This window comes from Suricata suricatta, chromosome 7 (genome assembly GCF_006229205.1).
Source record: "Suricata suricatta isolate VVHF042 chromosome 7, meerkat_22Aug2017_6uvM2_HiC, whole genome shotgun sequence".
Taxonomy (NCBI): domain Eukaryota; kingdom Metazoa; phylum Chordata; class Mammalia; order Carnivora; family Herpestidae; genus Suricata; species Suricata suricatta.
Window position 1 is genome coordinate 95,948,928 of NC_043706.1, and position 12,247 is coordinate 95,961,174.

The 12,247-nt window shown below is 35.0% G+C and overlaps 1 protein-coding gene across 7 annotated transcripts in view; it reads right to left on the reverse strand.

Moving 5' to 3' along the window:
- REV3L (REV3 like, DNA directed polymerase zeta catalytic subunit) overlaps nt 1-12,247 on the reverse strand; it is a 178,179-nt gene that overhangs the window by 82,320 nt on the left and 83,612 nt on the right. For all 7 annotated transcript variants that reach the window (XM_029945421.1, XM_029945422.1, XM_029945420.1 and 4 more), the window contains 3 exons: nt 10,966-11,203; nt 5,477-5,619; nt 536-4,700 (listed from right to left, as the gene is read on the reverse strand). In XM_029945421.1, the coding sequence (XP_029801281.1) occupies nt 536-4,700; nt 5,477-5,619; nt 10,966-11,203 (4,546 nt within the window). The remainder of the gene's footprint in view (nt 1-535; nt 4,701-5,476; nt 5,620-10,965; nt 11,204-12,247) is intronic.

Consider the following 12,247-nt stretch of genomic DNA (forward strand, 5'->3'; position numbering starts at 1 on the left):
CAGGGGAACTGAAGTTGATCTTGCACCCCTAATAACTATACAAACTAACAGTAGTAACAATATGATTGAAGATGTTGGCAACATGAAAGAAAGTGATATATAATACAAACAACGTAAAATAAGCCTCATTTAGAGATATATCATAAAAGTACTTAAAACATACATATGCTCATTTTCCAACACTTAAAAAAAATAAAGTTCTTATAAAAATTATAAAAGTTTACACTTTTTAGAAATAAATACCATTTTTAAAATGATAAGTATACTTTTAAGGTATTATGATATCCTTCTTAATCTGGTATCATGTCACAGTATGCCTCTTAATGCTGACACAATGTTAACAGATATAAGACCAATACTCATCAACTTAAAGTTCTCAAGGGGCAATCAGCCAGCTAGTTTGTGAATTTTCTCAAAAGTCCATAATTATGTATAGCTTTTACAATGATTTACTTGTATATACAGTATTACAGCCAGAAAATTAACAGTCAGGTACCAATGTTTCTCAAAAGGAAAAAAAAATAATTCTGATTACCTGGGCCTTTCTGGTACATCAGAAGGATTGCTGCAAAATGGTTCCTGGTAAATCGTTTCTGAAAGGTCATGATCCAACAAAGTTGCCATAATTTCTTCCCTACTTGGGGGGGACATAAGCGGTTTCAGAATGTGAGCAGTTCGAGGGGTGAAGCTGCCATTTTTAGATTGTGAGGGAGAGCTGGTAGACCTTGGTGAACTATCAGGAGTTGGTGTCAATATATCATTGTTTCTTGAAACATATAATTCTAAATCTTCAGAGGCTGCATCCACAAGTTCACCATCAGGGGAGGACAGTATTGTAGTAAAAGAGGTATTGATTGAGTCAAGAGACTGTTGCATTTCTTTTCTGGTATGACCTTGAATCCAGTCTGAAGCGCCTGGCTGTGAGAGGCTAAGAAACACTTCTTTGCTTACTGAACTCCTATTCAATCTGGATTTTTCACTTAGACAGTCCTCTGTCTGCTGGACACAGAAAGAATCCATTATTGAATTAGAGCGAGTTGTTAGCGGATGAAAGCTACTTTTCCACTGGTTGTGGCGATGATTCTCATTGCTATCTATGGACGACTTCTCAAATAGTTCAGGACTTAGAGTACCAGATCTAATCCACGAGTTTGAGTCTGACGCATGATGTTTTTTGTCTTCATCACACTTCTGTTTATCATGACTTAAAAACTCACTTTTTTCTATAGTTTGTCCTGGGAAAAGATCCTGAGCTGCATCACTTAGGAACTTCTGTGGCAAATTCTGATCAGCTGGGACGAACTGACTTCCAGAATAAAAGCTACAAAATCCAGTTTGACCTATTGTATTAATATCAAAATTATAATTATGTTCAGGAGACAAGCTATCTTCAAGTGAATAACAACTCTCAAAACCTGGATCTGAAAAAAAGATGGGACTGTCATCTGACAGAGAGTTATCCACCTGGCCAGAGTTCTGTAAATTGAGAGAGTCTACCTTAAGAAGTTTGGGAATTTTTTCTTTAGGTTTTGCATTTCTAGGAGTTCGAGGTTTTCTTGAAGATGTTACAGATCGTGTCCGTTTAATTGTTTTGTTTTGCTCAAGGGAACCAGAAATATTTTTGTTCGGTTGAGGCTTATTAGATAATGGGTCTTGCATAACATTTGCATTTTGTGCTTTTTGCTGTCTCTTCTGTAACAATTCTTTTAGAACTGCCAGTCCAGATTGGCTTTCACCAAATGCTGAAGGTGTTGACACATTTCGACTTTTACACTGAGAAAGTGCTTTGGTTTGTGAAATTGCTTCTGACAACGATCTTGGTTTTACCCTTTCAGGTTTAAAATTTGACATATCTAAGATAAAGCCCCTTTGTTTTTGCTCCCATGCTATTTGTTTGACTGGACTTCTCAAGGAAGTTACAAAGCAATTATTAGACAGTTGGCTTTCCTGTGAAGCTGCATTTCCTGGAGAACACGTTTCACTGTGCTTTGACTGTTCTGCCATGCACACAATCTGCTGCTGACTGTCTTTGCAATGCAGAAAGTTAGGGGCATATGCCTGGTCTGGCTTTGAGTCTAAAGAATTACGATATTCATTTAACTTTCCGATGGATGACAAGTAGTTTTTTTGTGTATTTGTATTCTCTTGTGTCTTTGGAGACATCATACCCGAAGATATCTGTGTATTCTGTGCTACCTGAGATAAATGGTTGGAAAGATCAAATATATTTTTTTGAATCAAAGTTGATTCCTTTAGAGTAAACATAGTGCTTTGATTGTGAGACCTTTGAACATTAATTTTTGAGATTCCAGGTCCCAAAGAACTACAAACAACTGATGAATGCAAATCCTCTCGTGAGCTGGGGAATGTTTGCAAATCAGGCTTCTTGCTTTCTAAGAAAGAAGAAAAGCAGCCAGATAAATTCTGTTGTGCATGAATTCCAGTGGGCAGGGGAGCAGGAAGGGGATGATCTATAGCAGAGCTCATTAGTGACACATCTTTCTGTTTAAAAAGTAGCTGGGAGCCTCCAGAATTATTTGAGGTCTCAGACACATTCTGGTGTTTCAGCACAAACTTAACTTCAGCACCAGGCTGAGATTTAATTTTTTCATCTTTAATTGGTATGTGCTTTCTTGACATACCTTTCTCATTTGTTTTTTGTTTCTGTTTTGCTCTTGGTTTCTTTTTTCCATCATCTCCTAGTTTATTTGTCTGATTTCGTTTGTTCCTTTTCTTAGTAACTACAGAAGGGTTAACAAGCTTAGTTTTGGATTTTTTAACCTGCGCTCTTGCTCGACTATTTTTTTCCAAACGAGAATTAAGAGTCTTGTTATTACACGCATTAGGACCCTTAAAAAGCATTGCTTCTTTATCTGCAGCAGCCATCATTTCTTCAGCTCTTGGATCTGTGGGAGACCAGCAGCGAGGGGGAGAAGAATTTATGGGACTTGTGCTTCTCTCAGAAAGAAAACCTAGTTTAGACATAACGTCACTATAATTCAAGTCACAGTCTTCGGTTTCAGCATTGTAGGATGGCGAGGGAGGAGACAGGATAGCGTGTGACCGTTTTCTCCTGAATGACAAAGTTCTTTTAACATTTTCACTCTTTGTCCTTTGTTGCTTACCAGTTTTTTTCTTTGCAGACTTATGTTTTGATTTTCTTCTGTGACTTTTCTTTGGTGTTAGTGGATAAATGGGATATTTGGTTGCAGGGGAGTCAGGAACTTTTGGCCAAAAATCCTTCAAAGGTGCTAGCTTTTTATATAGTTCCATTTTTTCCTCTGTCAATATAACTTGTTTTTCTTTAGAGTCTATTTTTCCTAGCTTCACAAGCATATTTTTTCTCCCTCTAAATCTATTAATAATAATATACTTTATGATTACAGGGGGTAACTTTTTAGACATTTTTCTTCGTTTTCGAGATTTGAGAGTTCCATCTAAACTTTCACCAATTTCCATGGGATGAGGTAGGCTAATTTTTGAGTTGTGTGTTACAAAACTTGACTCACTATCTTCAGTCTCATAATTTACCTTGCGTTTGGCTCTCAGTGTATATTTATTTCCATACAGTCCAAAGGACTGCTCAGTTTCTAAGGTCCCATCTCCAAAGTGACAGTCTATAAAACTGTCTGTGGGTGTTTTATTTTCAAAAGCTCCACGGGTGACTTTAATTAAATCACTGGCCAATATATTATCCTTCTCAGGATTACTATTACAAGGATTATTTTGTATACAATTATCTTTTGTGGATACAGTCTCATTAGTTTTGGTAGAAGTCTCTTGATGACCTGCAAGCTTCTTTTTATTCATTTTTAATCGGGACTGTTTACTGCTTGGTTGTAGTTTGTATGTGACAGGAGAGAGTTTCTGTGGTCTACTGAGACAGTTAGAAAGAACAACACTGGGAAAAAACATATAATGTGCTGCTTGCTGGCTGAGGGTTGGCTTTTCAGTTTTATGTTCTTGAAACTCTTCATATCTAATTTTAAGTTTATTTAGCCCACTTTCATCAGCAATGCTATCAAGAGAATGTACCATAGTTCTATTCTCTCCTGAGCATGATAGCAATTCACAATTTTCAGTTAATGATGAAGGGAATAAACTACTCAGAGCCGTGCTGTTCCCTTTTTCATTTCCCTCAGAAGATAATTTATTTTTTGAATGACTTAGGTCAGAAAAGTTTAAAGAATTTTTGACCAATGTACTTTCACTACTATGATGATTCATATGTATAAAAGAAGCATCCTTATCAATTTTTCTAATGTTTGTATACTTTCTACTTGGTACTTGTCTTGTAACAGATGGGATATCTTCTTCATAATCAAAAATACTACTTTCACAGGAAGATCCTGGGATATCTTTTTTACTACTTTCTTTATGAGAGCTTTCTGAATGAACAGAACTGCTTAAAGATCCAGGGTATTTCATAGAGTAAGTGCTATCATTTGCAAAAGAAGCAACTGAATGATCTAGACATTTTTCTATATTGTTTGGCTGTGGGAGGTCTTCAATTAAATCTTCCTTGTTTAAAACATGGGAAGAAAGGGCACTTGTGTGTTTACACTGAAAGGTAATCTTAGCAGAAGATGGGGGTTCTAATGTAGCAGCATCTTTGTGAAAGATGGAAGGTTTTACTGATAGCTTGCTCGTTGCAATCACAGAAGAGTGAGTTCTAGAATTTTCGTTGTTCAGTGGATTGTCTGAAATGGGGGAAAAAAAGAATTTCTTTCACCTCCATGCTTTTAATTTTTAAAATCCTTCCCACCCCCCCACAAAAGAAAGAAAACCACAAAGTGGAAACTGCCAATAAAATTCAACTATCCTTTCTCTTCAAAAGAATAAAACAATAAAAAATAAAATAAAATCTTTTCCTGTACTATCACCATGAAAGAAATCACATGAAATTTTCTATGCTTAAAATGGTCTCAACCAAAAAGGTCACTCCTATTAGGATAATAACAATCTAAATAATCAAGAGTTAGTCATACTTGATTACTAGTCATTATTTTAAACATATATTCCTTTGATTAGAAATAAATTATATTAATATTCAGTGCCTCTGTGGGGAATAGGGAAAAATACTGTCATCTTGAAATTTTTTCCTTAAACAATATGCTTCTTTGCATTATCATTTCAAATAAGCTATTTCTTTTTTTCAAGTTTTTATTTAAATTCGTTAGTTAATATCTGAGCACATTTCTTCCAGTTTCTTATGCTACTTAAATTTTAACATGATCAACTGATTAAAGTTTATGAAACTTTAAATCAGTGATTTACAAATGTTAACCTCTTAGAAATGAGAAAGAATCACATACCTACATACTCAAGGAAAAAATTTTAGAGGACAAAACATTAATAGTATTGTCAGAGCCTCACACTTAGCCAATTTTATAAGAAAATGTGATTAAAGTTTTAAAATCAAATACATTTTTAGCCTCTAAATAATAAAACGCTCACAGTGCATTAGTTTACTTACCACTATTTTCATCTGCAGTTCCATCTAACTGAGGTATAGAAAGATTGGCTAGAAGCAAACTGTTATTACTCCATTCCATTTCTTCTTCTGAAGATGAATCATCTTCTTCAGTTGAGCTTCTACGGGTATTTCTACACAGTGATCTAGACAATATTAAGATTCACTAGTGAGTACGACCATAGAAAAAAACACATCAGATTCAAAAAGTTGCCTATGTGAGGCTATAATAGTAAAACTAAAAAGATCTAAAAATTCTAACTTTAAAAAGAAAAGCAGAATTATTTTGCTTTAGTATCATGTTCTATAAAAAGTTATTGCAGACAGACTTAAAATTCTTTCCATGTGAGCTACAAGACAACATCATTTCTGTATCCAAGCTCCATAGTACACTGGTTTATCTAATCATGTTCTCTCTGTTTTTTTAAAGAGGCTTCACAAACCCAGCACAGAGCCCGGGGCTTGAACTCATAACCCTAAGATCTGAACTGAGGTCAAGAGTCTGATACTTTAAAAAAAAAAAAAAAAAAAAAAAAAAGTCTGATACTTAACCAACTGAGCTACCCTGGTACCCCTAAATCATGTTCTTCTGTATATTCTCCCCTTCATCCTATCTTTAAATATACACATGTAACGGTATGGGTGAGAACCCAGTAATATTTAAAAGGTGGCATCTCAGCATATTTTAAGAAGTCTCAACAAATATACAATCTATAACTATGAACTAGAAACAAATAAATAGGTAAGCAAGGGGGTACTCAGGTCTGGTTGAAAGAGAAAAAAACAGGGATCAGAGAAGGTCCAGGAAGTGGTAAAGTTGTTGAGTCAATCCCAGCAGTGGCTATAAAGAGGGTTACTAAGAAATTCAGATGGGTTGTGAAATTCAGAATGACTTCATCTCATCGATTAAATTTTTTTCACTAGGTCCTACCTTGATATTTCCCTTTCAATTTGGATGGGCAAAATTAATTTTTATATATACCTAAGTTTTTCTCTTGTCTCAAAAATTTGAAAATGTCCCTTATTTATACATAGAACAGTTTCTCCGTTAAGCCTTTACCAAATCATAATTTGTCCTAAAGTCACTCTCTTAGGAGCTGAAAGTTATTAGAGGTCATCTAGTCCAATTTTCTACTCATTGCAAAAACCTTATTTTTAATAGATGCGAAAACCTCCAGTTTTATATTCTCAGTGTAAGGAACTTGCTGTCTCACAGGGTAATCTTTTACACTGTTAATTTTTAGTGATTTTCTTCCTATATTACACAAAACTTTCCAACTTCCACACATTATTCCTGCGTTTGTCCTGTGTCACTATACATAGCCTATCTATGCTATTTTTCATATGACAACCTTTAATACATGTGAAGGCATTTATTATTTGTCCCATAATTCCTCTCTAATTAGACCAAACCTCTACTCTTCCTGTGGCTATTTTCTTTTTAAATTTTTTTAATGTTTTATTTATTCTTGATACAGAGGGAGACAGAGCATGAGAGGGGGAGGGGCAGAGAGAGAAGGAGACCCAGAACTGGAAGCAGGCTCCAGGCTCTGAGCTAGCTGTCAGCACAGAGCCTGACCTGGGGCTCGAACCCACGAACGTGAGATCTGACCTGAACCGAAGTCAGAGGCTTAACCGACTGAGCCACCCAGGCGCCCCCTGTTGCTATTTTTTAAGAAGGTTTATTTAGTCCAAAAGATAGAGAGACAGAGGGGGGGAGGGGTAGAGAAAGAGCCAGAGAATCCTTTTTTTTTTTTAATGTTTTTTTTCTGTTTTTTATTTATTTTTAAGAGACAGAGAGAGAGACAACATGAGCAGGGGAGGGTCAGAGAGAGAGGTTGACACAGAATCTTAAACAGGCTCCAGGCTCTGAACTAGCTGTCAGCACAGAGTCCAACGTGGGGCTCCAACCCACAAACCGTGAGATCATGACCTGAGCTGAAGCCGGACACCTAACCGACTGAGCCACTGCACCCCAGAGTGAGAGAATCCTAAGCAAGCTCTACACATATCTCAGAGCCTGACTAGGGCTTGATCTCATGAATATGAGATCATGACCTGAGCTGAAATCAAGAGTTGGATATTCATCTGACTGAACCACCAAGACAGCCCCCTCACTGCTCTTTAAAAGTGGTGTCCCAGATTCTTCCTTTTCTTCCTCTTCTTTCCCTTTCCTTAACTTTCTCAGGATTCTTAAAATATGGTATTCAGAACAGAATAGAACATTTACTATACAAGAGAATTGAATGACTCTAGACACTATACTTCTATTTTTCAATCTCTAATATGCATTTATGAAATGTTTATTAACTGTTATGAAATGAAGGGTTTGTTTACCCAAGGTTGACTCGTGTGTGGTTTTCATATACTTGGTCCAGTCAATGAAAATGCAAGAATTAATTAATCAGGGGATAAACTATCACAATTATTTTAAACAGGCTAACATTACTGGTAACAAGTAGAGAGTGACTTTATAAGAATTTTGTATATTTGAATGTGAATCTACTTGATATGGGTATAAAAGTATAAATAGCTAAACAAGATATAATCTAAGAAACTGTCAACAAAATGTTAATGTTCTATTGAAGGTAAAATCAAAGTAACAATACCAAAATAAAACAATGAACAAACAAATGGAAATAAGATAAAGTGAAATGCCATAAGATCAAATAGAAATATCAAATAGTCAATATTTTGTTAAAATATGAAAGAAGCAATCCAATTTATTATAGCAAGACTTAACTACATCAAGTAAACACTGTAATTATTTTATTAATAATATCCGAAATCTGTTAGAATAATAAATGTTACTCCAGGTACAGCTGGTAGCCAATAATTAAATTCACTATTTTGATAACCATATAACACTACAGATTTATTGTGCTGTTAAGTAAAATCATGGCTTTCCCATAGAAATTATTAAGCCCAGAATGAACTAAAGGCCTATCTAGCCTATATTTATACAGCTGATTCACTGAACCTAAACAGATGACTCTCTATTAGGCATCACCTATTTAGTTACAAGATATTTTTGAAACTATATTGTCATCCAATGAATTACCAATCTCTAATATTTGTGACAATCTCAACCCAATCTACTTGGGATTGATGATTGGTATTGATGATACTTGGCATTTAAGCATTTAGATGGTTTTTAAATGCAAATTCATGTATTCTCCTTATCTATAAGGATGTTATGTAAGATTTTACTAAATGTCTATTGAAATTAAGACTCAATATGATTATAACTTTCTCTTAACTAACCATATTTAAAAAGGATATAAAAACCACAGAGCATGACTTGAACTCACGAAGGGTCCTGATATACTCTACTTTCCAAGTGCCCATAAAATGTTTGTTTAATAATCATAATTATTGCCCCTACTATAAAGGAGTAGGTCTGGAAGCAAGGAGAAGGCCAGTTAAAAAGTGAATCATAGTATTCCAGATAAATGAAAACCTAAATTAGGGTATTACCTTGGGAAGGAGAGGGGTAGATGGACAGCACAAAGCCTATGGAGACAAGAGTTGACTGACATGACTAAACAATAAACAGGGGTATAAAAGAGGGCAAGTCAAATAAAATACTGAAATTATAAACTTGCAGAAGTCAGTGGGGTGGGGAGGAAAGGAATTTATTATTACAGAAATAAGAACAAAGCTATTTTTATTGGTTGATGTGGTTGAGGCATTTCCCAATAGGATAGTTCATGGAAAGAGTTATCAAGTTTATGTTAAAAAAAATTGAAAAAAACAACATACAGATGAGCTACAAAAAGTTTTATGTCTTTTATCTCACTTTCCATTTTCACTTTTACTTTATTTTTAATTTAAATCCAAGTTTGTTAACATTTAGTGTAGTAATGATTTTAGGAATAAAATTTAGTGATTCATCACTTACAATAGAACACCCAGTGCTCAACCCAACAAGTGTCCTCCTTAATGCCCTCCACTCATTTAGCCCATCCCCCCACCCAAAACCCCTCAAGCAATCTCCAGTCTGTTCTCTGTATTTAAGAGTCTCTTGTGATTTGTCTCGTTCTGTTTTTATATTATTTTTCCTTCCCTTCCCTTATGTTCATCTGTTTATATCTCAAATTCCACAAACTTTTTTTTTTTTTTTAACAGATTAGGAAGTATTGGCAAAAGACATTTTATGACACTATGGAGGGTCAAATCTATCAGGAAATAAAACACTGATTCTGTCTGGACCAGGTAGCATTAGTCTTTAAAGGTTGAAGACTGAGTCTCTGAATGATTTATAACTGTCATAGCAAAGGGAACTGAACACATGAAGCTAGGAAAAGTATAAAATAATATTTTGCAGATTTTAAATTTTCTACTCATGAGAATGGAATCCTTTGTAGGACCACAGTGTGAAAATATATAAGAAAGGGTTCTGATATACACCCAGAAATTTTATTTTTAAGTAGTTTGAGAAACTAGAGAAAACCTTACATGTATATTTAGTATTTATGGATGCATCTTTCACCATTCAATAAGGGCTCTGGGGGTAAAAATCTCAAACAAAAGAGTTTAGAGGCTTTAGTACTGTCTATATAACTTTAAAGGAGAGGCATACCCAGTGTTTCAGTCTTGGAGGCTTAATTTCTTTCTACATACAGAGATACAACTTAAACCAATCGGGCTCATAAGAGACTGATGTGGAAAACGATCTTATTCATTTAGCTTGAGAAATGAACCAGAATATCAGTGTCTGTTTCTGAGGCTCTTTTATTTATTTTTAATATTTACTTCCTCAGTCTATTCACACCTAAAAGCTATTTCTTATTTTTATACCGACTCTATAATTGTTGCTCAAACCCATACAGTTTTACTTTCAGTATTCTTTTCCCCCAAATTCGTAGACAAGGAGGCCTCCTACTTTGCTCCATTTATTATGCACACATGCATAAACAGACGATTTCTAGAACTTAGGTTTATGGGGTGAACCGGAACTGGAGGAAGGTGGTCCAAAGGAACAAACTTACACAGCTATAAGCTAAGTACAACATGGTGACTATAGTTACCACTCCTGGATGATGAAAAGGAAAGTTGTTAGAGTGAACCCTGAGAGTTCTCATTAGAGGAAGAAACATTTTTTCCCTCCTCCCCCATTTCTTTTTACTATAACTATATGAGATGATGGATATTAACTAAACTTATTCTAGTCATCATTTTACAATATATGTAAGTCAAACCATTATGCTGTACAACTGAAACTCACACAGTGATAAGACAATTATTTCTCAATAAAACTGGCAAAAAAAACTTAGGTTTAATCTTTTTAAAAGTAGCAAAATTTTATTTTGCTTAGAATATAAAGCTTATGCCACATGAAAAACAAAAGCACAACTTTAAAGGGATTTAAAAGAAGACTATTAGTTTGTAAAGTATTTAACATTATAATAGTAAATAGTAATTTCTAACTGAAAAACAGTGATAGTGATAATAGGAAATTATTAAAGTAATGGAAATAACTGAAAAGTTACCTCTTTTTGGCACAAGGTTCTTCAATATTGCTGTCCCATCTCTGAGACATCACCAAACTAAGCTCCATTTCCTCTTTTTCAATCTGTGGTTCATTTTCTTCATCATCACTATTTTGGGAATTTTTAGTGTTTCCAAAGAAATGACACTGTGATGGTATCCTATTTCTTCCCGCCTGATATCCATCATTTTCCAAACCAGCAAGAAGATGTACCAGAGCCTCATCAGGACTACTGTCCACTATAAAACAAGTGGAGCATCACTAACAAATAACTTTTCTACATAATTCAACAATTCAGATAAGTTATAAAACAACAAAATCACAAATGTTGGCACATACTGAAAATATACAGCTGACTTTGTTGATGTAACTTTTTTATCAAACTGTAATGATCTTTGAACTACTTGCACTGGAATGATTTTGTGTCTTCCCAGACCCCATCCTGTATCTACTGAATCGGAATTTCTGAGGTAGGGCCCTGGTATATGCATTTATCAAGCTGCCCAAACTCTTACTGCAGAATTAAGTCTGAGGAGCACTACACCAAATATAGTCACCAGTGTTCAAAACAAATATAAAACATGTAATAAACGTATGATTAATGCTAAGTAAGAAGTGTCTTAAAAACAGTACATTTGAACACCTCATTCTCACCTAAGTTGTATTTAGCTCACAGGATATACAAATGAAATCTGCAGTTAAAAAACACAAGAAAGCTTTTAAGTGGTCAATGACATTACATAAAAAACCTTGAAGACTACAATGAGTTGCCACTTCATACGTACTAGGGTTGATAAATCAAAGACAATAATAAGTATTGGCAAGGAAGTTAAGAAATTAGAACCTTTCTACATTGCTGATCAGTGTAAAATGGTACAGGAGCTTTTGAAAAAAGCATGATGGTTCCTCAAGATGTTACACATAGTTACCATATGATACGGAAATTCCACTCCTGATATATACCCAAGGTAACTAAAAACATATGTCCACACAAATACATGTATATGAGTAATCACGGCAGAATTATTCCTAACTGCCAAACAAAGTGGAAACAACTCACATATCCATCATCCAGCAACAGCATTGCTGGGGATTTACCCAAGAGAGACAGAAATGCTGATGCATAGGAGCACATGTACCCCAATGTTCATAGCAGCAATGTCAACAATAGCCAAAACATGGAAGGAGCCTAAATGTCCGTCACCTGACGAATGGATCAAGAAGATGTGGTATATATTCACGATGGAGTACTACATGGCAATGAGAGGGAATGACATATGGCC